Source organism: Zonotrichia leucophrys, chromosome 1A, assembly GCF_028769735.1.
Source record: "Zonotrichia leucophrys gambelii isolate GWCS_2022_RI chromosome 1A, RI_Zleu_2.0, whole genome shotgun sequence".
Classification (NCBI taxonomy): domain Eukaryota; kingdom Metazoa; phylum Chordata; class Aves; order Passeriformes; family Passerellidae; genus Zonotrichia; species Zonotrichia leucophrys.
In genome coordinates this window covers 35,572,700-35,596,464 of record NC_088170.1, presented here as the reverse complement: position 1 = coordinate 35,596,464, position 23,765 = coordinate 35,572,700, and the positions used below count along the sequence as shown (strand labels likewise).

The window sequence follows — 23,765 nt, the reverse complement described above, 5'->3', positions numbered from 1 at the left end:
TTCTGACTTAACTTTCTGTTCCCAAAATCTCAGTGGTTCCACTACTATTAAATAAAAATAGGAAAAAACCCCACAGAGTAGACTGCTTAAAGGAAAAACCAGACCTTACATAAAAGGCAATGCAAAATCAAAAGTTTTGAATTAGCTGAGTCAGAACTACTAGAAAAATCTCTATCATTAAATTAGCAATGGTCATTCTGTGCTTCAGTGGTTACCCCTAATTCTCTAAAGAGGCTCTGGGGAAAGCAACCACTTCATTGCAACCAAGCTAGGTTTGCAACTAAAAGCAGTTAAGCTGTGCCAGCACAGTGCTGCTTCTGGATTAATTACATGTCGTTTGATGTCCAGCTGTGTTCTATGGCAAGGCTATTGTACTGCTGCCAAGAAAACTCCTGGACAAGACATATGCATACGGGGAGAAAAGCTGGGGCACAGGCAGGAGGTTGGCAATGATGAGAAGCTGAACTGCTGCACTCACTACAAAGATTAACTGCCAAGGGATGCAGTTTGCATCACGGTGTAACAGATCCCCACCATATGTGCACCACAACACTGTTTGTATCAGTGACCACCTTTCCAAAGCAGCATCTCTTCTCATATGATTTCAAAAAGCAAAGTGATGTCCTACTATATCACTTGGTTTGCAAATCTGCCAAAAATGCTGCCATTTTATGCAACTCCAGCAAATACTGGAGGGCAACTTTTATGTGCTCTGCACTGCCCTCAGGCCTAGAGCCACACAGACACATCTAGTGTTAGCTAAACTTGACAAGTCTCACCTGACAGATGCCTCAGTGAAAACAAGAGGATACTTTTCAAATGCCATTGAACCAATTGTAGGAGGCTCTGCTTTCACCAAAATGAGTTTAGCCAGAATTGCCACAGCCTCATCCTTTGTGATGGCATCTGTGCCAGAGAAGCAACGTTCAATGTATTCTAGAAAGCATGGGAGAAAATGCTGAAGAGACCAAAAAAAAAAAAAGGTCAAAGATTGGAAAGTCTTTTAATCATCATCAAATCCACAAAAAAACCCTTGACACCAACCACAGGGAAATATAAATGCTCACAAATAAGCCAGCAAAGCATTGGACTTATCAGTTCTGGTGCCCCTAGACACCAGCAGGGACTGTAATTTAATGCAAAAACTCATTTTGCACCAAATCCAGTCTTATCAGGACACTCCAGATCCTTGACTTGGCTTTCACCTCTCATTCTGTTTAATTAATTTGATACCTCCCAGATCACCACTTATACAGCTTACTCTTCATTTCCCCTTAGTTTCTCCAGAACTCATTCTCTTCCTCCCACCCATAACACACTCACCCTCTTAACAAGCTTCTTTTTGTGAACAGATACCTATCATGTTCTCCAACCCTGAGAACCCTTAACAACTTGAACACAATAGCACAAGTAACCTCTTTCCTTCTTATCAGATCATAACAGAAGTTTAAATAAACATCATGTCAATACACAACAATCCTTCAGCATTCAAGGCAGGTAAGTATACTGTGGAATCTCCAGTTCCCTTTAGCAACAAAAATAAACATAATGCACAATCACTTCCACCTACCCTCTCAAATTGCTTCATTGTGAACATTGCTTCAGAGAAGTCCAAAAGAAAATGCCGTTCAAATCTACTTGCAAATACCTGCAAGATGCAAGTGAAAGGTTGCAGAATGAGAGACATTTCACAGTGAGCTCTTCACTACCCAAGGGACATGTTTTCTGGTATACAATTCAAGCATTCTTTGAACTCTTGAGATACTCTGCCTGGCCCTCTTGCTAATTCCAGCACACAGAGCAGCACTGTTTCCAAGTGACAGTTCAGGTACAGAAATGCACAGTCCTTTTTAACAAACCCTACTGACACAACCCTTTTTGACCAACACTGCTGGATCCTACTGTCTCTGTGCAAAGACAATTGAGCTATCTCTTCCGTGTGATATGGAGAACAGAATTTGAAAGTTCTAGGACTGCAGCACACACACACTAAGTGTTAGGAAAAAGCTTAGGCCCAAAACATATTTCAACTTGGCATTTTTCTCTGCAGCACGCTGCAGAAAGCTTACTACCTCATGGGCAGAGCAAACCTCTGTGCTTTTGAAGGATCCAAAACAGGAATAGTCCTTCAGGACACCCAGGATCAGCACTCCTCAATGCCAAGATAAAAGACACACCCAGATCTCTCTTTCCCAGACCCTTCAGAACACAAGGACAGCTTTAAGCCTCCTCCAGTTTAACACAAACCTACACAAATATCCTCAAATGTTTGACGAAGTCTGCTGAGCAAAACTGGCCTCATGCCACAGGCAAAACCAATCTTACTTCAGCACAAGTCAACACTGAAGACCAGATGAAATTTGATCTCCTTTAAACAACTGCAAGTCTTGCTTTCCCGTTGTAAATTGGGTGGCATTTTTATTTGAAATATTTTTTCATACACACTACAAACTATGGTCCACACTGTTAATTGCAAAATTATAATTTCCTGTAACATGAAAACTAAAGAATCAGACTCCATAGTATAATCTCCTGTTGATCTTTGCAACACTACATTTGTTAGGAATGTATGCAGCTAATAATGTCAATGCTCCAGGAGCAATGGTACTACTGAAATATGCTTACCCCTGTACTTTCTAAATCAAAAGTGCACTTGTGTGAACCTTGTCCACAAGGCTAAGGCATGCTCATTAAATGCTTGGAAACTTAATGATTTTTTTTTTTTTTTCCATTAAGTTTGACTCAATGACCTGCTTTATCGCCACAGGTAGGATGCATTCCTTCACTGCTCTCCTTCCTTTCTCTACAGAGGCCGTAGGTGTTTGAATTGAAGCCTGGATTTCATTGCAATGATGTCTGCCATGGAGACACTGCTATACTGACAGCCTGTGCAAGATTGTCAGGTAACCCCAACACCTCATCAGACTTCATTTAGGGCATTGGGCAAGTTCTTCATTATCTGTGCAAAAAGGCTGAAGGGAACCTTACAGCATATTTCCTAGCCTGAAATAGAATGTCCAGAAATCACCCTGCTCTAGGCAATTTGAAGGCTGGGATTTGTGGTATAAGCAGCAATCCTTGTTACCTTCTGAATAGCTTCCTTGGTCAAAGAATCTGGCAACAAAACATTTTCTGCCAGCAGCAATGCAGAAATGGCATTCAGCAACATCTTGCAGCAAGATGATGAGAGATATGGTGTCTGTAACATTTTCATTAAAACCTGAAATGAAAAGAGAGAACTCATATTTGTCCAAGAAGATAATGATTATCTGGTCTGAATGGCCTGGACAGTCCCTGGACCAGGAAGGCACAGAGTTCTAAGCTTCAGCCCACAAAAACAAATACTAATAGCACCACTGAAGTCTGAAGGCCTTAAATCTAGCCTAGTCAATGTACATGAAATCTGGCAGAAATGCTCTATACCAGTGATATGGGGGGATCTCCTCCACAGTGGCAGGAACAGACTCTAGAAGCAGTAGCTCATTTTCCCCATTGCTCATTTAAAGCTGGGCTACACTAACATCACCATACAGAGGTAAAATCTCACAGGATCAGAGAAGTAGCAATACTCAAAATATATGTATGTCTCTGTTCGCTCAAATCCCAAGCCCAGTGATGCATCAGAAATGTGTATAAATGCTTCAGCTGCCCATACCTCTTCCATATTCAAACAGTACCTCTCTGACACATCTAAGTGCCAGTGTGACCCACCTGACAGACATCTTCAGGCAGTGAGATTTTAGATCCATTTGCATGTTCCACTAAGATCAGATAAGCCTGTAGAATCCTTTCCATCTGCTCTGAAGCCACAGAGCAGTTGACCTTCGTTATTTTCCTCTGCAAATCTAGGAGTGACTCCTGTTTAAATAAAATAGAGAATTTAAATGCTTCAGATAAATGAACAGACTGTTTCACTTACTGCTATTTGAAGGACATTCAGAAGAATCAGTATCTCAGCTGCCCAACAAACTATTGTTGGCTCTTTCATACATATTCCACAAATAAAACTGTGCAGAAACACTGTGAAATTTCCCTCAGGTAAAAATACATCCCAGATTCCTTGGACAGAAACACAAGGAACTCCTAAAACGAGAGTCCCCAGAAAGGCTGATACTTGACATACAAAGTAGGAAAGAGAAATATTGGGTTCCACACCTACAATGGTTTGAAAGCACCCAGCTTTCACTGAAATTATCAGAATTTAGGGACTTTTACACTTTATGCATCATTTTGCTAATGTGGATGCTGAGAGATTACTTACATAATTTACATTCTACATTAGAGTTCCTTTCTGTCCAGAGAGACAGAAAATATAAACTTCTACCCTTGATCCAACAAACTGAACCCAATTTAGACAGCTATCACAGACTACATGAATACTTCGCTCTGAGCAAGATATCCCCTGTGCATCCATCAGTTCCCAGGGTAAAAGAAAAAGCCTCATTAAAAATAAAGGGCAATATGTCACAAATTTCCAAGATTTCATACCAACTGCAGATGCTGAGTCAAAGAAACCTCAGGGATACAAAACATTCAGTGATAAACAAATCTGTAGCTAATGACAGTCAGGTTTGAACTGCTTATCACATTGGGTGAGGCCAGAGGAACAGGATGGGATTTTCTAGGAAACTGGCTAGTCACAGGAAAGCAGCCTCAAGAAGGAACCAATAGGAATTATTTACCCATGCTGGAAGGACTACCCTAAAAAAGCTCATGTGAACCATTTCCTGCAGTTTCCTGTTTCATCCCTCTCAGGAGCACAACTGACACAGTCTGTTGTCAGCTGCAAGAGGCTTCAATCCCCCTACCAGATCTTTGCAAACTTTTAAATGTTGGTCAGGTAAGTAAAACACGCTGCCAGGCCGTGTCATTGCTGATTATTCTACATCACCCAGATCCAACACAGCACAGCCCACAGCACTCAGCTGTGCTCCTTCAGACCACAGTGCAACCCCCAAGCAACACAGGAACACCCAGACTGAAAACATTCTGATTTTCAGTACTTGGCTGCAAGGCTCAAACTTGGATTTCCAGGTTTAACCCAACTCTTTGCCTTAAAAAGCTCTGAAGGGCAAAAAGCTTCCCTTTTACTGTCATAAAGTGGTTTTGAACCACCAATAGTTCAGCAACATAAAACAAGCACTACATTCCAACAAAGGTTCTGCAGTTCATGCAAAGGCAGACTGTACAAACCATCCTTGCCCAGCTACAGGACTGAGTTCCAAGTCTCACCTGCAGTAGCTCCCTTCTCACTCACAAAACAGCCACCAGGATAACTCTGAGCTTAGAAAAGAAGAGTGGACTTTTTCCCATGACTCTGTATTTTGTGTTCCCAAAGCAGATAAAAACTCATTTCTGGTCCAGTAAAACACAAACACTTTCTACAATAAGTGCAGAATTTTTTCTCTGCACTCATTAATAAAAAAATAACAGTAAGAAGAAAAACAATCAGTGTACCTCCAGGCACTTGAAGACAATGTCAAAATGCTCCTTATGGATATGCACTGCAGCTGACTTGATCATCTGCTTGAAGGCTTCTCCAACAGCTACCCATGGTAGCTCAATTTCTTCTTCAGTCATAGGCCCCAGCTTCATCAGAATTAACTTCACAGCCTGCACAGGAAAAGAGTATATAGTGATCTTACACTTAAGACAATAAATCTAGCAATCCTAAAATCAATTAGTGCAAGGTATTGCTAAAATATTCCAGTGATCTCAATTCTTTCTAGAACTGAGAAAAAAATAGGCTATCACCTGAAATCTGAAATATCAGCAAGAAGTGTGATTTCAGCATACAGGCATACTGAAAAGGAATTACTTAAAACAACCATCCTGTCTCCAAAAATATTCTTAGATTATTCTTAGGCTTTCAGATCCTACCAGGTAATTACCAACATGCTTATCACCAAGGAGCCACTGAGGTGAAGGAGAAAACAGCCCTGGTTTCAGTGAGCACTGCCTAAGGCCTGTTACAGTAACAGTTAAAGCAGCAATCTTGTTTTTACCGTCTCTGCACAGGAGTGGAACATGTTCCGAACACCCTTGCACATCTCGAACAGCAGCTGTCCTACACCTTCCACCTTTTCTGGGTGCTCTCCCAGGTCACGGAGCATTAAATTGAAGAGTTCATTTTTATCAGAAACCTACAAAACATAAGGAGAAAAAACCATCATCTTCTATTCAGAGCTGCCAGATGGACAGAGACAATCAAAAGGCTCCACAGCACCATGTTCTCCTAGTTCTGCCTTCCCACAACAGCTCAAACTCATTATTTCTGTGACCACTCAAGGAAATTCAAAGAAGAAATTTGATCAGCTATTCAGTCACTACAGCTCCCATAACCCCAGAATGTACACAGGTCTGCTAAAGTCACTGCAGCTGAAATATATGGATTTCATTCTTCTCATGCACATTTAAATACGTGCATAAATGCGCTGTTAAATTGGTCACAACTGAAACAAAAAAGTCCCTGTCCTGATGAGACAGAGACATGAATCAACCGAACACAGAATCCAGTTGTCCAAAACTAGAACCACACTTGAGATACTGCAGGGACTTCTGGACCAATGTTGTAAACACCTCAGTTTCTGAGGATTTGACTTAATGTTCAGAAATCTTCAAAAGCAACCAAGCAAATGAACATGCTTTATTAAGGTCTCTCAGCTTAGGACAAAAATGAGGATACTCAAACTTGCTAGCCAGTCTAAGGAATCCTGGCTTTTGTACATTTTGACTAAAGAAAACCCAAATACTAACACTCCCTTTCCTTACTCCATGAAAGGCTGCTGCCTGATCTCAGCTGATCTGCCTGGAAATGTTACATACAGTGACCTTCAGGAGTGGAAAAACGTCACAAGAATTTCAGTTCTACACAGGCCTTTAAGTACTGGTGAAAAAGACAGTAAAAAAATGTGCACACACAAATTCAAGCCTCCCTTCTGCAGGATTACCTTACTATTTCTAGTCATTTTAGATAAACCAACCACAGGCATTTAGTTTAATGTCTCTAAACAGAGAGTGCTAAGGCCTCTATTTGCCACTTGTGACATAGAATGCGTGACATTCTCAGTATGACCAAAAAAACCCAAACAACCCAACAAAATGACCAAAAAATGACAACTCAGGACACACTGTATGCCAGTTCAGGCTTTGCAACCCTTCTCTGGAGAAAAGCTAATATTGCACATTGAATGCAAAAACCACCTCAAAATGAAGATAGTGTCAAAGTACAAACATCCCACTTACCTTTCTCATTAGAAAGACAAAACTTTCAGCAGCAAAGTTTCTGATGTGGAGTTTGTGGTGAGCCAGCAGGGTGCTGTACAGGCTACAAAGACACAAAATAACCCATTGTCTTAGGGGCAATGCAATAGTTGCCATCAGCTGGTTAAAAAATTGTTTCCAGTTTACATTACCACTTTTTACAAACACTAAGAACCTGTACTCCTAGAGAGGGCCAATACCTTCCCTCATCCATATTCCTTTCCACTCTCCCTGCATAAACAACAAGAGTTTTGCAAAGAAGGTCAAATGACAGTGCCAGGCAAATTAAGCCACAATCAGAAATACCTTTCAAATCTGCAGATCTACACAGATTCAATTGCAGCATCAAGATTTTCCAAATATATGTTTAGCAGCAGTAAGTGAAATGAGAGTTGATTTATATGCCAGATTTGTATTTCAGTTGAGCCAACAGGCTCTCCTGTACACTTAAAAGTTTTGAAAGATTCAGTTTGCAAGGCTGACAAATATTTGCAGTTTGCTGGTATCAGTAACAGTGACAGATGGCTCATCACAGGTTCATTGCAGAGGGAGTGGTGCTTCAGATTCTCTCAAATTGAGCAGATCATTTTTCAATATGTTCAACAGCTTAGCCTGGGCTGGGGAGGAAATTTGTAACCAGTTTTTTGCTCCATCTGTTCCAAACTGAAATTAGGAGGAAGAAACATGGAACCACTGTCTATGTCAAAAGTAAGAGCCCAGCTACATCAGCAATTTCAGACTGAACAAGTGGTCACACTGGGTCAGGCCACATGCTCAGTCAGTCTACAGCAGCAGCCAAAAGCAGATACCTGGGAAAGGTTTAAAAACACAGCAAGCAAGTACAAAATCAGCCTTCAAGCACCTGCAGCTCAGGAACTCTGCAAGCCCAGAAGTCCCTGCAGCTGGTAACACCCTGGAGCTTGGCCAGTTCCTCTCTGAGAAAAACTGAGAAAGCATGCTGAAAAGTACACTGAAGAATTAAGCCATGCATTCATGTGGCATTTACACTTCTACAGCATCTAGTAACTGCTGATCAAGACAGACATTAAATATGGTTTTTACCTGTATATATTGTGTATGTCTTTCACCATCAATCTCCACAAATACTTGTAGAGATAGGAAAGAGAGGTAAAAGCCCATTCTAACAGCTCTGTATCCTGTGTATCCAATAACTTGGTGATGGCCAGGAAGAAGTCATGAAAGTGAGGATAGAAGTCAGCCTGAAGATCTCGAGCCAGCTGCACCACTAGACTGTGTTTCAGAAAATACACCAGTGTTAGTGCATTTCAAAAACAAAACAATCAAAACCTAGTCAAACATTGCATAATCCAGCACAGTCCCCTCGGGAAGAAAGGCAGCATTACTTTTTAAAAAATATCACCTATTAGGCAGCTGGGGATAGCAAGAATCTTAAGATTTTCAAAAAATCAAGCACATAACAGTAAACAAGGTGACAAATTATTACTGTCAAACAAAGCACATTAATATAATGTCTGACATTTAATAAGCACTCCAGCTAATTTGTTTGCCTTGTCACAACATTATTTTTTTGAAGACTTAGAACCATAAAGCTCTACCAGGGAAATATGACGACTTTGGGCATCTCATTGCTTATTTTCCTCAAGCACAATAAAGATAAAGAACACTTACAACAGGAGTCATGCTTACTTGTAATACCATCAAGGCTTATGACTACTTTTTGTGACCATATACTTACTTTAATAGGGGCTGGTAAGCAAGACTGCCTTCGACTTGCAGATGTGTCTTCAAGCTCTGCACAACAGCACTTTGGTAATAAACCAGCTGGTTGAAGGACTGGCATTTGTTGGCCACTTCATTATAGAATTGCACTGTTCAAACAACAAAAGAGAAGCCCTGAAAACTAGTCCAGTCCCTGGTAAGCATGTGGGGTGTTAAAGAATAACAGTGCTCCAGAGACCAGTCCAAAAACCAGTCAATAGTCTCCCACTTGGCTCTGGATGAAGAAAAACCATATTTCAGCAGTCTAAGGGAAGCAGGAAACATGAATATAAATGACATACCAAAATGGCGAGTGAGGTTCAGCTCCTTCCATTTCCGCAGTCCTTCGAAAAAGTAGGTTTCAACCTCCTGCCAAAACAAAGATGAAAAATAGCTACCAACCCTACTGAATGTGTCCTGCAAAGACGAGATGTTCAAATGAAGACAACTATCAAGTGCCTTAAACATTTAAAGAGTACTCTAAGAAATCTTAGTTACTCATTTCAACAGGCACTATGGAGTTTCCCTGAAAATAAGCCTTTCTTTCAATATTCAAAACACATTTGAAAACATTTTCTGATGCAGGACTTGTTTACATAATTCCTTTTTATACCTATGTTGACTGGCCTTGATAATCTAAGATGCTGAGCCATAGTTCACCCAGCACAATGCCTTGGGATTTTCTTTTGGCGTCCTCACAGCTATTGAGTGGGAAGTTCAGAACAATCCAGAAGGCCAGGTGGCAATACCCTGCAAAGTGCTATAATCATTATGATGATTTATATGACACATAGAAATGGTCCTTGTGATCCATAAAGACACATGCTCCTACTTTATACACATGTTGCCAGTGCGTGGGTGTCCATAGGTAACAAGTGATGTGTCCCACATGACAAGTGATAGGAGAAGAGGAAATGGCCTGAACTTGTGCTAGAGGAGGTTTAGACTAGATATTTGGGAAAATTTCTTCACTGAAAGGGTGGTCAGGCATTAGAACAGGCTGCCCAGAGCAGTGGTTCAATAATCATCCCTGGAAATATTTAAAAGATGTGTAGATGTAGCACTTAGGGACATGGCTTAATGATGAACTTTACAGTGTTAGGTTAACAGTCACACTCAATAATCTTAGAGGTCTTTTTCAGCTTATGATTTTCAAACTTCAGATTCTATTGCAACCACTCAGCTACTCCGCACATGCAAGTCTTTCTAAGTCTGGTCCTAGGACTGCTAAATGGCACAGCAGCATCAGAAACAGGCCCACCAGCCACATGGAAGACATCAGGGCGGTAATGACAAAGTCCCTCAATGGCAATACTGCAGACCAGGTAAAGTAAAAGGGATCAAAGCATGAAATAAGGCTCCAGAAAAAGCGGTTCTTGCAGGAGCTCCTTTCCAATTTCCTCCTAAATAAATTTCTTAAGTGACTCGTTCATGGATTATGTCAATTTGTCATGTTATTTCAGAAAATAATCACAATTGCTGCTCTCACCTCAGCATAGCTCCCAGTTCTGTCAATCCGATGAATAATATCAATATTAATGTTGCTTAGGCGCTCCGAAAAGGTAAGAAACTGCAAAAAAAAGACACATTTCTTGCTCAATTCTGAGCACAGGACTTCCAAATCTCTCAATAGTACACACACTGCAAACAGAAACCCCACTTCTAAAGACAGGCTGCCGTATAATACCTCTCAATATCAGCCCTCCAAGAAGATGAAGGCAAAACGCCCAGGAGCAGCACTGACCCTCCACCCCGCAACCTGCACACAGAGGCTCACAGCCCACGCGTCTGCACAACACCATGACAGAGATGCAAAGAAATCTACCCAGATTTCAGCAAACTGCCCCGCTCTCAGCCTTCCTGAAACAGCCCTGGTTAATTTCACTGAATTATGTCCTACGCTAGGGCGGCGGGGAGCCTGCTGCCTGTCACGGACGGTGACCCGGCGGCCGGAGCTGCCGGCTACGGGGCAGCAGCCGCTCTCCGGCCCCGCTGCCCCGGCCGGGACCCTCGCAGCGCTGAGCGGAGCCCGCCACGCCGCCAAGCCTCACGCCTCCTGCCGCGGTGCCGCTTCGGCAGCCGGGCACGACCGCCGCACTAACACCGAGCTCCCTTCCCCCGGCCAGCAGCCGCGTCCGGGCGGGCGCTCACCCGGTGCGTGTTGCCCGACTTGTGGGCCGTGGGCTTGCTCTTCATGGTGGCGGCGGCGGGTCCCCACAGCGAGTCCCACACGTGCGGCCCTAAGCGCCAGGCGCCGCCATGCCGGCACGGGCTGCCGGGAGCAGGGCGGGACCGCCGGCGGAAGGGGCGGGCGATGCCGAACGAGACCCGTGCCCGGAGCCGGGCGGGTCCTGTCCCCGTCTCACCTTGGCACCGAGTGGAGGTTCCCCAGCAGACCGGCTCCGCCGCTGTGGTGTAGGACGGCGGGCTGAGGCACCTCGGTACCCGGGGGAGGCCACAGCGGTGCCCAGGGAGGAGCAGTTTGCGCTACGGTCAAACCATGATGGGGCCGAGCGCAGCCCACAGCACAGCCCTGATGGCTCGTCCCGGAACGGCCAGTGCCCAGCTCCCTGATCTCTGTAGTGATTTTTGTCCAGACCTCAACAATTTAAACAAAAATGTTCATCGCAGACAAAGTGCATGCAAACCAAGTTCTGGTACAAGAGCAAATGGTTACGGACTGGTCGTCCCTTGCAATACCACGGTTTATGGGAGCTTCTGCCTGCGGCTGCAGTTGCAGGAGGAGAAGGACATGTGAGTGAGGTGGGAGATGAAGTTAAGGTGGAAGGAGCTTTGGTGCGGGCAGGTGTAGTAAGGACAACTCAGAACCACGCCGTCGTTCCAGGTTGCGTCTTGGCCAGCTTGAAAATTTGTCCCTGCCGAGGCCGCCCGTCCTGCCTGCTGCAGGCAGCTCAAGGCACTGTCAGGAACCAGGCTTGCAGGCTGTTCAGATCAGGCCACTGTCAGGAACCAGGCTTGCAGGCTGTTCCGATGGAAAGACACACAGGTGGATTTGAGCACAGCTGAAGTTGACGATTAGGAGCACGTAGGGACCCACAGCTTTAAACAGATCCAGCAGGTTAAACAGTGCCAGGTGCACCCAGAAGGGCTGCCCACAGGCAGGCAGTGAGCCATTAGCATGATAGTCATCTGGATAGGCAGGGGAACGTGCTTGCTTCAGCACCTGTGGAGTCAGAGCTACTGAGGCAGCTTTAAACCTTGTTCTTTTGCTTTAGGAATAGAAAGGACTTCTGGCGTTTGCATTAGGTAGGAAGAGAATACCTAATTAGGCATTTAGATTTGAAAAGGTTGGCTTAAGTGATTTCAAGGCCAAATATCTCCATAGAAAGTGCAGCCAAAAGCATGTTGAGAGGTCTAGATCCACAAGACCTTAGGGACCAATATGCAACTGTTTAGGAGCACAAATAACCCTCCAGAAGTGGTTAGTAAATTCACTTACTATGTCTCCTACCTATTGTATACTTATGGAAAACAGTCTATAAGATCTTTTTTCCATTATTAATAGCATCTATTCATAGAGTTGTAGAACTTTGTGGGATGTATGCCCTACAAAATCACCCAAGGAAATGAGCAAAATCTAACATTCATGTAAAGTAATGGGGAAGAGAGCTCAGGTGTGCTCTGGCTTGCAGAAGTCATCATCACCAAAAATAAGACATTAGTGGAATTTTTTAAAAGCCTAAAAATGCTCTTCTTGTGTTTGTAAACTGGCAATTTCTCAGAAGATTGAGACAAGGTAAACCTGCAGCTGCTGATGTTCCTGAGAGTATCTGGTTGCAAGAGCTACTCATGGTCTGCGTGTCAGCCAGCACTGAATACCACACTTGGAGGTACACCTGAGTGAGCCTCAGGCTCATAGCCCAGGTATCAATACCAGTATGGCCAGGACAGTAGGTCTGGTGCCTCAGGTGGCAAGGTTCAGTGACCCAGAAGGGCCCTTCCCCACTTGTATGAGCTGCAGCTATGTTAACGATATCTTTATTACATACACTCCCCTCTGACTGCAATGCCTCAAGCCTCAGGACTTATTCTTTTCCAGTAAGAGATGTGGTTTTCCCATCTCTGGGCAGGCCCCAGCTCCAGCACCCCGTGATTATCTGATGGTTCCTGCCAGCAATTCTCCTTCAGAAATTTATGCTACAGGCATTAAAAATTAAAAGCTGGTGGCTTTCTGAAGAGTAATGGCTTATTGGTAGTAATACCTGTAGAGGCATGTAGAGGAAACCTTTTTAAAATAGTGCATGCATGTCTACCAAAGTAGTCACCAATTCAGATCTGACTTCTTCAAACACCCAGTGGTGGCTACAGCCGCCACTCCCTGACTCTAATCCATCAGCACGCCTGAAACAGGTCTAAGATTCCTATGTCTCCTCCATTCCTGGGCTTTTTAGTCCTGCAGTTCTAAATCTACTTGCTGGACTCAGCAAGAGCCAGAGCCACTTTATGTAGAAGCAAAGCAGGCTTGCCCTCTGGTAGTCTGTAGTTTAGCCTAATAGTAGTAATTGGGGTGAAATACCTCAATATTTAACCCAGGATGGTCTCAGAGGGAAGAATTAATCTCAGGTTATATAACCTATATGTTTAAAATGTGTGTGTCTGCCTTTGAGCATCAACTTCAGGCTCCTGTTCTATTCACTGAAGCTCTAGACATATTCTTGTACTTGAAACATCTTTGTTAGGATACAATTAATTGAATTGGTAGTCTCAGGAAGTCTGGATGACTCCATTATATGTGCATATCTGCAACTGCCCCTGTGGATGCCCCCCACATGACATGGCTCAATAACTACATAAATTCATTGTATCTAAACAGGGTTACTGAGTTGCCCTACTTCTGTCATATTTTATGTGTATTAATCACAAGCACAGCACATACTCCAGAAGCCCATATGACACTGAGTTTCTGACTTAAAGGACATGTTACCTGACACAAGACAATGAGCAGCCAGGTCAGACTATTTTTAACCAGAGGACATCGCAGATTGCATAGGTGCACAGGAGTTAGATCAAATTTTCATTTTCTTACCCTATTCATAGAGGCATAGTGGAGTTTACATAGGTAATTATCCTGTGTGAGCATTTTTCCTTTCAAAATGAAATATAACAGGCTAATAGATGAACAGAAACAACTGTGAATTTGACCAAACAACTTCCAATCTTGGCTGCCCAAAGCTAGGTTTCTCAATCAATATTAAAGACATTAAACAGTTATCTGAGCTGGTTGTGAACCCAGAAGCCTTTCTCTCTGCCTGTCTCGAGTCACCACACAGGTGGGGTGGATGTGGCTGTAAACCTACTGCATCACAGGAGTTCTTCAAAATCCTCCTGTAGGGAGAAGCTGGCATGAGTTGAAGGCAGGTTATACAAGTGTATCATGCAGCTTGGTATATTCTTTCAAATGAAGCAAACAGATTTTTATTTTTTAAATTTGTCTGCAAAGTAAGATGAGCCCTTTGTAACACAATGACATATTTTCACTGCCAGTTTCCTCCTCAGCTTCTAGCTGGCACTTTGCCTTGCCTTGCGGGAGAAAACCCCACAAGATGATGTAGGATGTTGTTGAGAGCACTTCAAAATCAAAGCAGACAAGATACTGGAATCCTGTTCTGCAATCTGGTGGAACTGTTGGGCCACATTTTTTCTAATATGCCTGAAGCACAGCGATTCTGCAAATAATGCAGCTCTAGGTCAATGCTAGCTGAGTCATGGGGAGAAGAGTAAACCCTTAGGTTTGCTGATCAGAGAGGGTTGAACAAGGGGCTGGAATTTAGATCCCAGATTTTATGTCTGAAATATCCTGAACTTGGGGACTTTCCTCAGAGAAAAGAGCACTGACAACCTGGTTCAAGCCTTGACACACCTAGGCCATCTATTTCAAGTCAGGGTCCTGCTGCAGAGCTGAAACAGGTGGGCTGTACTAGCTCCAACTCTTGAAATAAACTGAACAGCACCAGAGTGCAGGGACTATCCACACCAATAGACCATCAATACAATCCCTGGCACAATGTTGCCACAATTCATGCCAGTTTTCTGCCCAGTAGGAACACACACGTGGGGTTTTTTTCAGGCTTTGGTTTTCTGTTTGTTGTTTGGGGGTTTTTGTTGTTTTTTGGTTTTTGTGGGGGTTTTTTTTGGGTGGTTTTTTGTGTGTTGGTGGTGGTTTGATTTGGTTTGGTTTGGTTTTTTGGAGTTTTTATTTTGTTTTTCTTGGTGTTTTTTTTTTTTTTTTGGTGGAGTTTTAGAAATTATTTGTGTTAGAAAGAAAAAGGGTCTGATTTCTGCACAGACCACGTGTACACAGAGAGACCCAGGACAGGAGAGGTTTGCAGTGGTGGCTACAGCTGTTGTTCCTCATCCATTGCTCTGCCAAAACAGCAGCAACAGAACTGGCTACAGCCTTGTTGAAAGCAACAGTAATAGAAGCAGCAGGAAGAGGATTCACAGAGGAATCATGGTGCATGGAAAGGAAAATTAAAAGGCAGGATGGAATCTTGTCCTGAAGAGAGGTGCAAATGCTCTCCTGCACATCTCATGCTCACCATTAAAATGAGGGGCATTTGGATTTGACAGAAACCCTCTGGATTTCAGGCTGTCTGTCATGTGTCTGGGACTACTAACAGTCTGTTTACAGCATGCCGTTCAGGGAAAAATAAGGCCAGGCTCACTGAAAGGAATGGCATGTTCCTGGGATGGAAGAGAAGGTAATGTACAAAGCAATTGGTACTGTTCTTCATATCTCTGCATCCATCTCATTCATGGAATGCAAGTTAGGTATGTAGGTTTGATGTTTTGGCTAATTAATTTGCTGCTTTTTCTTTTCTTATTTGAAGTTTCAACTGTCATAGTATTCATGCAGCTGTAACTTTGCTTTCAGGTTCCAATAGAGTCAGTACTTCAGTTATCCATTCCTGATCTCATAGATGCAAGAGACATAGTGTACAAAAGCTGAAACTCCAAAGAAAGGATCTAATAATCTCATCTCTGCATTGTACTGTAAGGAAAAATATTTAAACATACATACCTGAGACTGCTAGGAAGCAGTCTAATTCTGATGTGTTCTGTTGAGTTAAATATTTGTGAGTACCTTAGAAAAGCAGAAAAAGTTGTACAGCATCAAGAGACAAAGCAGCCCTTCTTGGCTCTTCCACTGTGTCATCAGCTGCTGGTACCAGCTGCTAAATTACAGATATTTATGAGAAATTTCTGATATTGGTCTATATAAAGCAGAAAAAAAGCCCAACAAAAAATCAAACCATACCAACCAGCCAACCAACCAATCAACCAACCAAAAAAAACCACCAAAAAATGTTATTGATGCTGTCACTGCAGAGATGTTGCTAACACTAAGAAAAAGAAAATTAGGGCTGTCCCTTCTTATCATAAAATGTAAGTAACTTTTTGGACACTGCTGCTGCTTTCAATACCGATTTGTGGGTCTAATTTATGATCAGATCAAATAGGAGCCATTGAAAGAACTGATAAAACAAACATACTGAAATAATAGATCCCTGTGTAAAAGATATCTAGGTGAAGATTGACACTTCAGTAATAAAGGAAAAGGAAATGAGCCTCCATCTCCAATTAAGAGAGAAAACCCAAAAGACTGAAGCAGATAAAGTCCTGGCTGCTTGAACTGGACAAGCACTTAGCACAGGGGTGCAGTTCACCTCTCTGGCTATAGCTGCTGGCTGCACAGAGGGCTGTATTTCACCTGATGTTCATAGCCAGTAGAAGATTGCCCACCAGTTCCTCTTTTGATGTGAGATGAAATGAGCCCCTTTAAAATGAGGATCAGCTAATGGTACTGTACAGATACAGAGCACCTGCTGTACCAAGAGATGGAGTCCCTTAAATCCAGCTGCAGCCAAAATGTTTCTCCTCGACTGCCATTACTGCTGTGCTTCCTTGTGCATCACATCATTCACCAACTTTGCAAACTGCTAACACTATCACATGGTATTAAACTGACTGTGCAGAAGCTGTGGAGGCTTTACGATGCTAGATCAATACAATTTTTTGCCTATTTAAAAAAGCATGTTGAAGTTATTATTTCTTCCACATTGCCTTAGCCCCAAATCCACATTTTCATCTAACCCCACTCAGTAGTCTATTTGAACACATGCTAACACTGGAAAACAATACACTAAAGCAAGAGACATTCATTTTAAGAGTCTTGGTGTGCCTGGATTAATAAAGTCCTCCTGCCATGGAGTTTGGTCATGAACATCCCCATGACACATATCCACTGTCCCCCACCCACCACAGACCACCCATCACTCCTTAGCATCCTGCAACACCCATAAGTCTGCAGTGCAAGAAGCCAGAAAACCTGCAGGGTGTCCCAGCAGCATCTTGGGACAGACCAAGGATGCTGGCAGTGTTTCTACTCTCCAGAAAAAACAGGGATTTGCTATTTGAAATGTCCAGATAGCGTCAGAAATAGGTGTAACAAATCTCACGTTATAGAGAGAAACAGAAGAAACAAACCAAGCCAAAGTCAACAGATGCAGATGGCTGGACCTGAGGGAAAAACCTCCTTCTTTATCTACTTTTGGTGATGGATGTTGCTTTGAGGATGTATGACAAACAAAGCAATTAAACACACAGAGCTGGTATAAATATGCATAACTGCCTTTAAACATTTCCAAGCAATGTATGTGTCTGTGTGATCTCAGCATGGGCAGCCTTGGCAGAGAGTAGAAGAACTGAAGATGACCAAAAAGGGGTTTAAACGAGAGGCAAGGCAGTCAGTTCCTAGAGACATTAAAAAATTGGAAGAATGAAGTGGATAGGAAACAGCAATTTTGGGGGAAATGCCTCATGAGACTCTGGGTCCTAAAGGAAGGGGATTCTTGAAGAAGTGTGAGAGGGAGGAGGAAGAGAAAGTTTCTTAATGTGAAGATGGGGATGGAGATGAAAGGACTGAGGGAGCACAGGGCATTCAGCAGTAGCAATTACAAAGGAGGATGGGAGGCAGATAATAAGGGAGATGTCAGAAATGATGATAGACACTGGATTATGAATGCAAAAATAAATCAAAATAATCAAAAAGCTAGTTAGGTCACTGGGGCAGTGGCAGGCAACATTTTTCAGAATATTTTGAAGTGGCAGAGTTAGCAGGCTCATTTCCAGAGGCTTCCTCTGTAGAAAGTGCAAAGAGATGGGCTCCTCCAGGGAGCGTATCAAAGCAACAGTTTCTTTCTGCAGAGCCTGTCTCTCCTTCAGCAGGGAGCAAAGCTGCATTACCGAAGTACCCTACACGGTACACCTAAAGCAAACACATATCAAAATAACATCAACTAGAACATGTGATCTTGGATAGCAGGTAGTGAAAAAAAGAAGGAAACAACAGAAACAAAATACAGTTCAGAAAAATGTACTCAGAAAAAAAAAATCAATTTTTTTGTTCATCATTCTGGTGAACATTTGACAGCCTTTTCTCATACATTAACTGCAAGTAAGCAAACTAGTTGAATTGTAATTCTGTTGATGCAGAATTGAACACCTTAAATAAACAAAAGATCCCAAAGCCATGGGAATAAAGTTCAAGCATGTAACTTATTTATCCGTTTGAGTTAAAGAAGTAAAATCTGTACCACAATTTTATTCCCATACTAATTGTTCTTGTGAGCAAGTATTTATGTATGCTAGATCTCACTGCATGGACAGCCCATAAATATATTTTGAAATTTGTTCTTTTACATTAAAGAGGAGAGTTCTCCAGCAAACGCATTATAGACTCCTGATTGTTCAGATTTAAATGCTCAGTAGTCAAGGCTAACTTAAGTACTTCCTTCAATCCTGGAGCACTCACTATTGATTTTAAAAGGTGTGTTGGTATTAGTAGGTTACACAATATAAAGTTCCCTTCTCAAGACCATTAAGTACTCACATTTAAATTATTTTCCTTGCAAACTGCATTCATTTGAATTTCAGTGGAATGTGAACATAGAAAAAACAAACTAAGGTGTCATTCAAAATGTCAACATAAACCATGACTTTTATGACTCTTTGGCTCTTTTCTCCTTGGTGATCTCTTTCTTTGCAAGTCACTCTTTCTGTCCTTGTGGCCCAGACATGCTAAGCATGAGAGGACAAATACTTGAAGAAAAAGTTGTTACCCTGAAGGACTTCCTAATGATTAGTGTCTGAAGCAATGACCTTTCCCAATTCTACACCTCTTCAAATGTAGGATTTGGATAGGATGAGGATTGGAAATATGACACACATGGAATTAGGGAACCATGCTTCTTGAAATATTTAACTTGTTATGCTTATGCTTGTTTTTTAAGACATAAGACACTTGCAAATATCATGGCATCCTTTTTATTGCCCACAAACAGAACACAGTCTGTGCAAGAGGCATTTCTATAAAATTACTATTAGAGAAAAGTTTCTAAACGGATGCTTGGGAATGTACCCTAGTGATATTACTGGATATAAAGTGGTAACAATTATGAGACATCTCTGTAAAAGAAAATCCCTGTGCTCAAAATACATGTGCCAGGTGAAGAAACTCATCCAAGTTTCACAAAGAATATTGATTGATAATGATGATAATGATGATGATGATGCTCTTCTGAATCCCCTTTCAGGGTAATTGTGTCATGTCCAAACATTATTAACAGAAAAAGGGCTAACAAAAAATAACTAAAAAGAAAGCTAAGAAAAATCACTAAACAAGACTGTGGGAGATTAAGATATCTGCCATGTTTTTGGCTTGGTTAGTTAATTTTCTTTATAGTAGCTAGTACAGTGCTGCATTTTGAATGTAGTATGAGATGAGTGTTGATAACACACTGATGTTTTTATTGTTGCTAAGTTGTGCTTACCCTAAGCCAAGACAGTTTCCCATGCTCTGCCAGTGAGCAGGTGCACAAGAAAGTGGGAGGGAGCATGGCCAGGACAGCTGATCTGAACTAGCCAAAGGTATATTCCATACCACAGCACACCATTCCCAGCATATAAACTGAGAGGAGTTGGCCAGGAGATGCTAATTACTGCTTGGGTGAGGCTGGGCATCAGTCAGTGGGTGGTGAGCAATTGTATTGTGCATTGCTTGTTTCTTTTGGGTTCCTGCCATCCCTTTTAATTAAAATTATTAATATTGTCATTATTATAAATATTATTATTAGATTTTATTTTGTTTCACTTATTAAACTGCTCTTATCTCAACCCACGGGTTTTACTTTTCTTTGTTTTCCATTTCTCCTCCTCACTGCAAGGTGGGAGGCAGGTGGTGATTGAGTGGCTGTGTGGTACTTAGCTGCTGGCTGGGATTAAACCACAACAGGAGCATTAAACCAGGAGAAGCAAAGCCAGTGATGGTGGTAGTAAAGTAACTAGCTATACTATGCCCAGCAATTCAAAACAGCAGTGTGTGGAAAAGCACAGCAAGTAGAGGAGATTAGGGTATATTCAACTGACCCTAACTGATGTTCAGTAATATGAAATACCATCAGCAATGAGCTTCCTTTTCACCAGGCTTCTCAAGGTGACAAGTGATGCTGTATAGGAAGCCATTGCTGCAATTAAAATATTCCAAAAGTAAAAGAAGTGCATTTTTACTTGAAGTACTGCATTGTGAGAAAAATCTAACAGTCTAATTAGGAGTAAATTATTAATTTTGATATGTTATTCCTAACACTAACTGTGACGTAAAGGAAATTTAACTGCTAGCTCCATGAACAGAGGAGCAAATTGAATCTAGGTCCTCATATCACTGTTGGTTGGCTTATGAACTTAAAAGATGAGAAGCTTTGCCTGCAGTTTTGTGTTTTTAAGGTCTTTCTCTCAAATGGTCTCACCATTCCCTTAATAGAGGTTCAGCTCCTGCAACAGTGTTCCTTTCAACAGGAACATTTATGAGATCCTGCATTTTTTCCCCATCTACTTCAATGCAACTGATAGCTCCTTAATCTTTCTGAGGCCCCAATTTCTCTAGATTTGGTGATGGTATACTGTGGTCATTGCATGAAGTGCAAACACTTTCCACATACATACATGTATATATACATATATACAAGGCATCATCCCATGTCCCTCATTTCCTAATATATCATCCATTTTTTGCAGATTTTGTTTTGAAATTAGTTTGTTTGTTTGTTTTTACCAACAGCCAGCCATTTTCTGGCAAGGTTTCCAAACTGATCCCTGTGTGAGCAGCAGAGAACAATGGCCAGTCCTGGCAGTACCCAGGTCAATAAAATTGACTATGAATTGTTCTTGATCTGCAAACTCAGCTCAGCTGGTGTAGGGACAGCTGAACCCCACATAGTCTGAAACGAAGCAAAAATTACTGGAAGTTGGAGAGCTCCCAGGCTGCCAAAGCAAAATGTAAAGGGGCTTGCATCACCACTGAACAATGGTCACCGTGCCTCCAGTGCTCTCCTCCCTCACTTACAGTTGTTTTTGTCCATGCCCACATTTGCCAACAAGCAGGATAATCCCTCAAAGTCTATTTTCACAACTTAGTTCAGTGAGATGGGCAGCATCTCTCCAAGTTCAGGGCTCAATATATTTATCTTATCCATAGAAGAAAATACATCTGACTGATCTCCCAATGCAGTGGCCCATCCACGTGAAAAATTACAGGAAGGGAGTGTCCTTTCCTACAGACTTCCAGTAATACCTCACAGAGCTGTACCATAGTGGAAATGAGCCCAATACAATCACAAGGAAGGAACCATTTGGAAGCCATAGTCAGTCTGGGGTTTGTTTGGCCAGATCCATGGCCTTTTTAATTAGAGGGTGCTGGAGAGATGTGTCTTACCCCTCTTGCTATTAAACACTGAATCCCACGGATGTCAGTAGATCTTACAAAAAGAGAGTCACAGCCACAGTGAGATGAGACACCACATAAGGCCCAGTGGAGATGGGGCAAAAGTGTCACAAGAAGATAATGAAAGACATTCTCTCAGTTTGGAAGCCATTTACGTATCTGTTGTAGCAATGAGAAAAAGCAAATACTTGCAGTTCTGTCTCTGTTACACAGCACAAACCAATAGAGCTTATTTAGTTCCCTGTGTGAAAAATCCAGAAAAACATTTAGTTCTGTTTTCCAGGTTCACTTGCTGTGATTTAGAACATGGCCATCATACAGACTTGCTGCTGGTTCCAAAAATGGAAACATCCACATTGGAGGATCCAGCCTTTCATGCCATGTCAATCATGATGACATTTGAAAGATAATTTGCTTAACACTACTGGTAAAAGAACCAAGGATGCCACGTGAAACCAGAGTGATGTGCATTTCCTCATAGCTGCTTGTGTTTCAGTTAAGGAACATGATTTGTTTTCCAGTACATGTTATCGCTTGCCGTGTTTACATTATGTCAAAAATTATAAAGAAGCCAAATCTAAATTGTATTAATCCTGTGTAATTAATACTTTAAATGCATGTTATTGTTTGAATGGTTTGAGCAACATAATTCCTGAAGAAGTGCAAACAAAGACACTGAGCATGAAGCTCTGAGCAGCACAAGCTGTGGGTCTGGGCCAGAGCCTGCTTATGTCCTTCCTGTGAAAAAGGGGTCATGCTTTTTGACAACAAATACTTTATTTTTGGACAACACCAGTTCATTGCACTGATTGAGGATGTGCTGGTTTTGATTGAAGCTTTGCTTGGAAGGTTTATCTTCTTTCACCTTGTCAGAAGTTGATTTAGGGCAACCACTTTAGATGATCAATAAATCAATGGCCTAACTGGTAGATGTAAAGCATAAGTTTCTTTCTTGCTCTTCCTCAACAGGACATCTGGAAGCTCCTTACTCATTGTTTAAGTAATTAGAGAGTAATTGGGCAGAGAGACTGATGCCCTAACCTGCTGTGGTGAGATTAGGAGATGCCACTTGCACACCATGGCCAGCTTCTGTCTCTTCAAGGCCATTCAGACTCCCAGATAGGCATCTAGACACCAGTCCAAAACAGACATGATTTCACAGCTCAACTTAATAATCCTGACAGACCAGACTTCCACCTACTCCCCCTCCTTCCAATATGCACTCAGAAATAACTCCAAAAGGCCTGCAATTCCAGAGCTCCCAAGGAGAGAGAAATGTTCCATCATCTGTGCTTGGCTGTCAGGTGTCTGTGTGGTCATTTCTGTCCAAGATACAGAAGGCTGCTGAAAACCATGTCTCAAAGTGGTCAGATACAGGCAGCTCAGGGCACCTTGAGTTGAACCCAGAACTCTTGCAGCAAAGACTACTTCCAGTTTATCCAGCTGTGGATGACAGCCAGAAGAGGCTGGGAAGGAAGGAAAATTATTCTACCTTCCATGAAGGAAAACAGGGTAATTTTTAATCCTCAAGCTGGTTCTGACTTTTACTAGGTAATCACTTCCAGCATAGCACTTTGCCAATGTACAGCTCAAGATGGAAATCTACTGTGCAAAGCTTTTAAACTCTGCCACAAGGTGTGCTGTGTGTGGCTGCATGCTGTCAAGCACATCTGAGTCAGCTTTGGCATCCTTTCATGTTCATTGCCCATCTGGGGTTGCTAATATATGGCAAAGTGGCCAAATATGGTATTTGCTGTTAGTCCTGTGTCTACTGCTGGCTATAGAAATAGGCACATCTCCATCACTGGACATGCATGACCTTAGAATCCTATAGGTGTTTTTGATGTATTCCTCTATGGGTAAGATGTTTGAAGCTCCATTTGTGATGTTCCTGTGCACTTTGACTCCTGAACTTGAAGACGATTAGTAAAACTTCTGTGAGCACAGTGCAGGTAGTAGG

General features: G+C 42.2%; 1 protein-coding gene across 1 annotated transcript in view; it reads right to left on the bottom strand.

Annotated features, from left to right (window-relative positions):
- UTP20 (UTP20 small subunit processome component) overlaps positions 1–11,282 on the bottom strand; it is a 62,524-nt gene extending 51,242 nt beyond the window's left edge. The window contains exons 1-12 of the mRNA XM_064702160.1: positions 11,155–11,282; positions 10,493–10,573; positions 9,306–9,372; positions 8,981–9,113; positions 8,326–8,514; positions 7,246–7,327; positions 6,006–6,143; positions 5,458–5,613; positions 3,712–3,858; positions 3,086–3,220; positions 1,571–1,648; positions 780–958 (exon numbers count right to left, since the gene is read on the bottom strand). Of these exons, the coding sequence (XP_064558230.1) occupies positions 780–958; positions 1,571–1,648; positions 3,086–3,220; positions 3,712–3,858; positions 5,458–5,613; positions 6,006–6,143; positions 7,246–7,327; positions 8,326–8,514; positions 8,981–9,113; positions 9,306–9,372; positions 10,493–10,573; positions 11,155–11,199 (1,430 nt within the window). The 5' untranslated portion in view covers positions 11,200–11,282. The remainder of the gene's footprint in view (positions 1–779; positions 959–1,570; positions 1,649–3,085; positions 3,221–3,711; positions 3,859–5,457; positions 5,614–6,005; positions 6,144–7,245; positions 7,328–8,325; positions 8,515–8,980; positions 9,114–9,305; positions 9,373–10,492; positions 10,574–11,154) is intronic.
- Between the last annotated feature and the right edge of the window lie 12,483 nt (positions 11,283–23,765).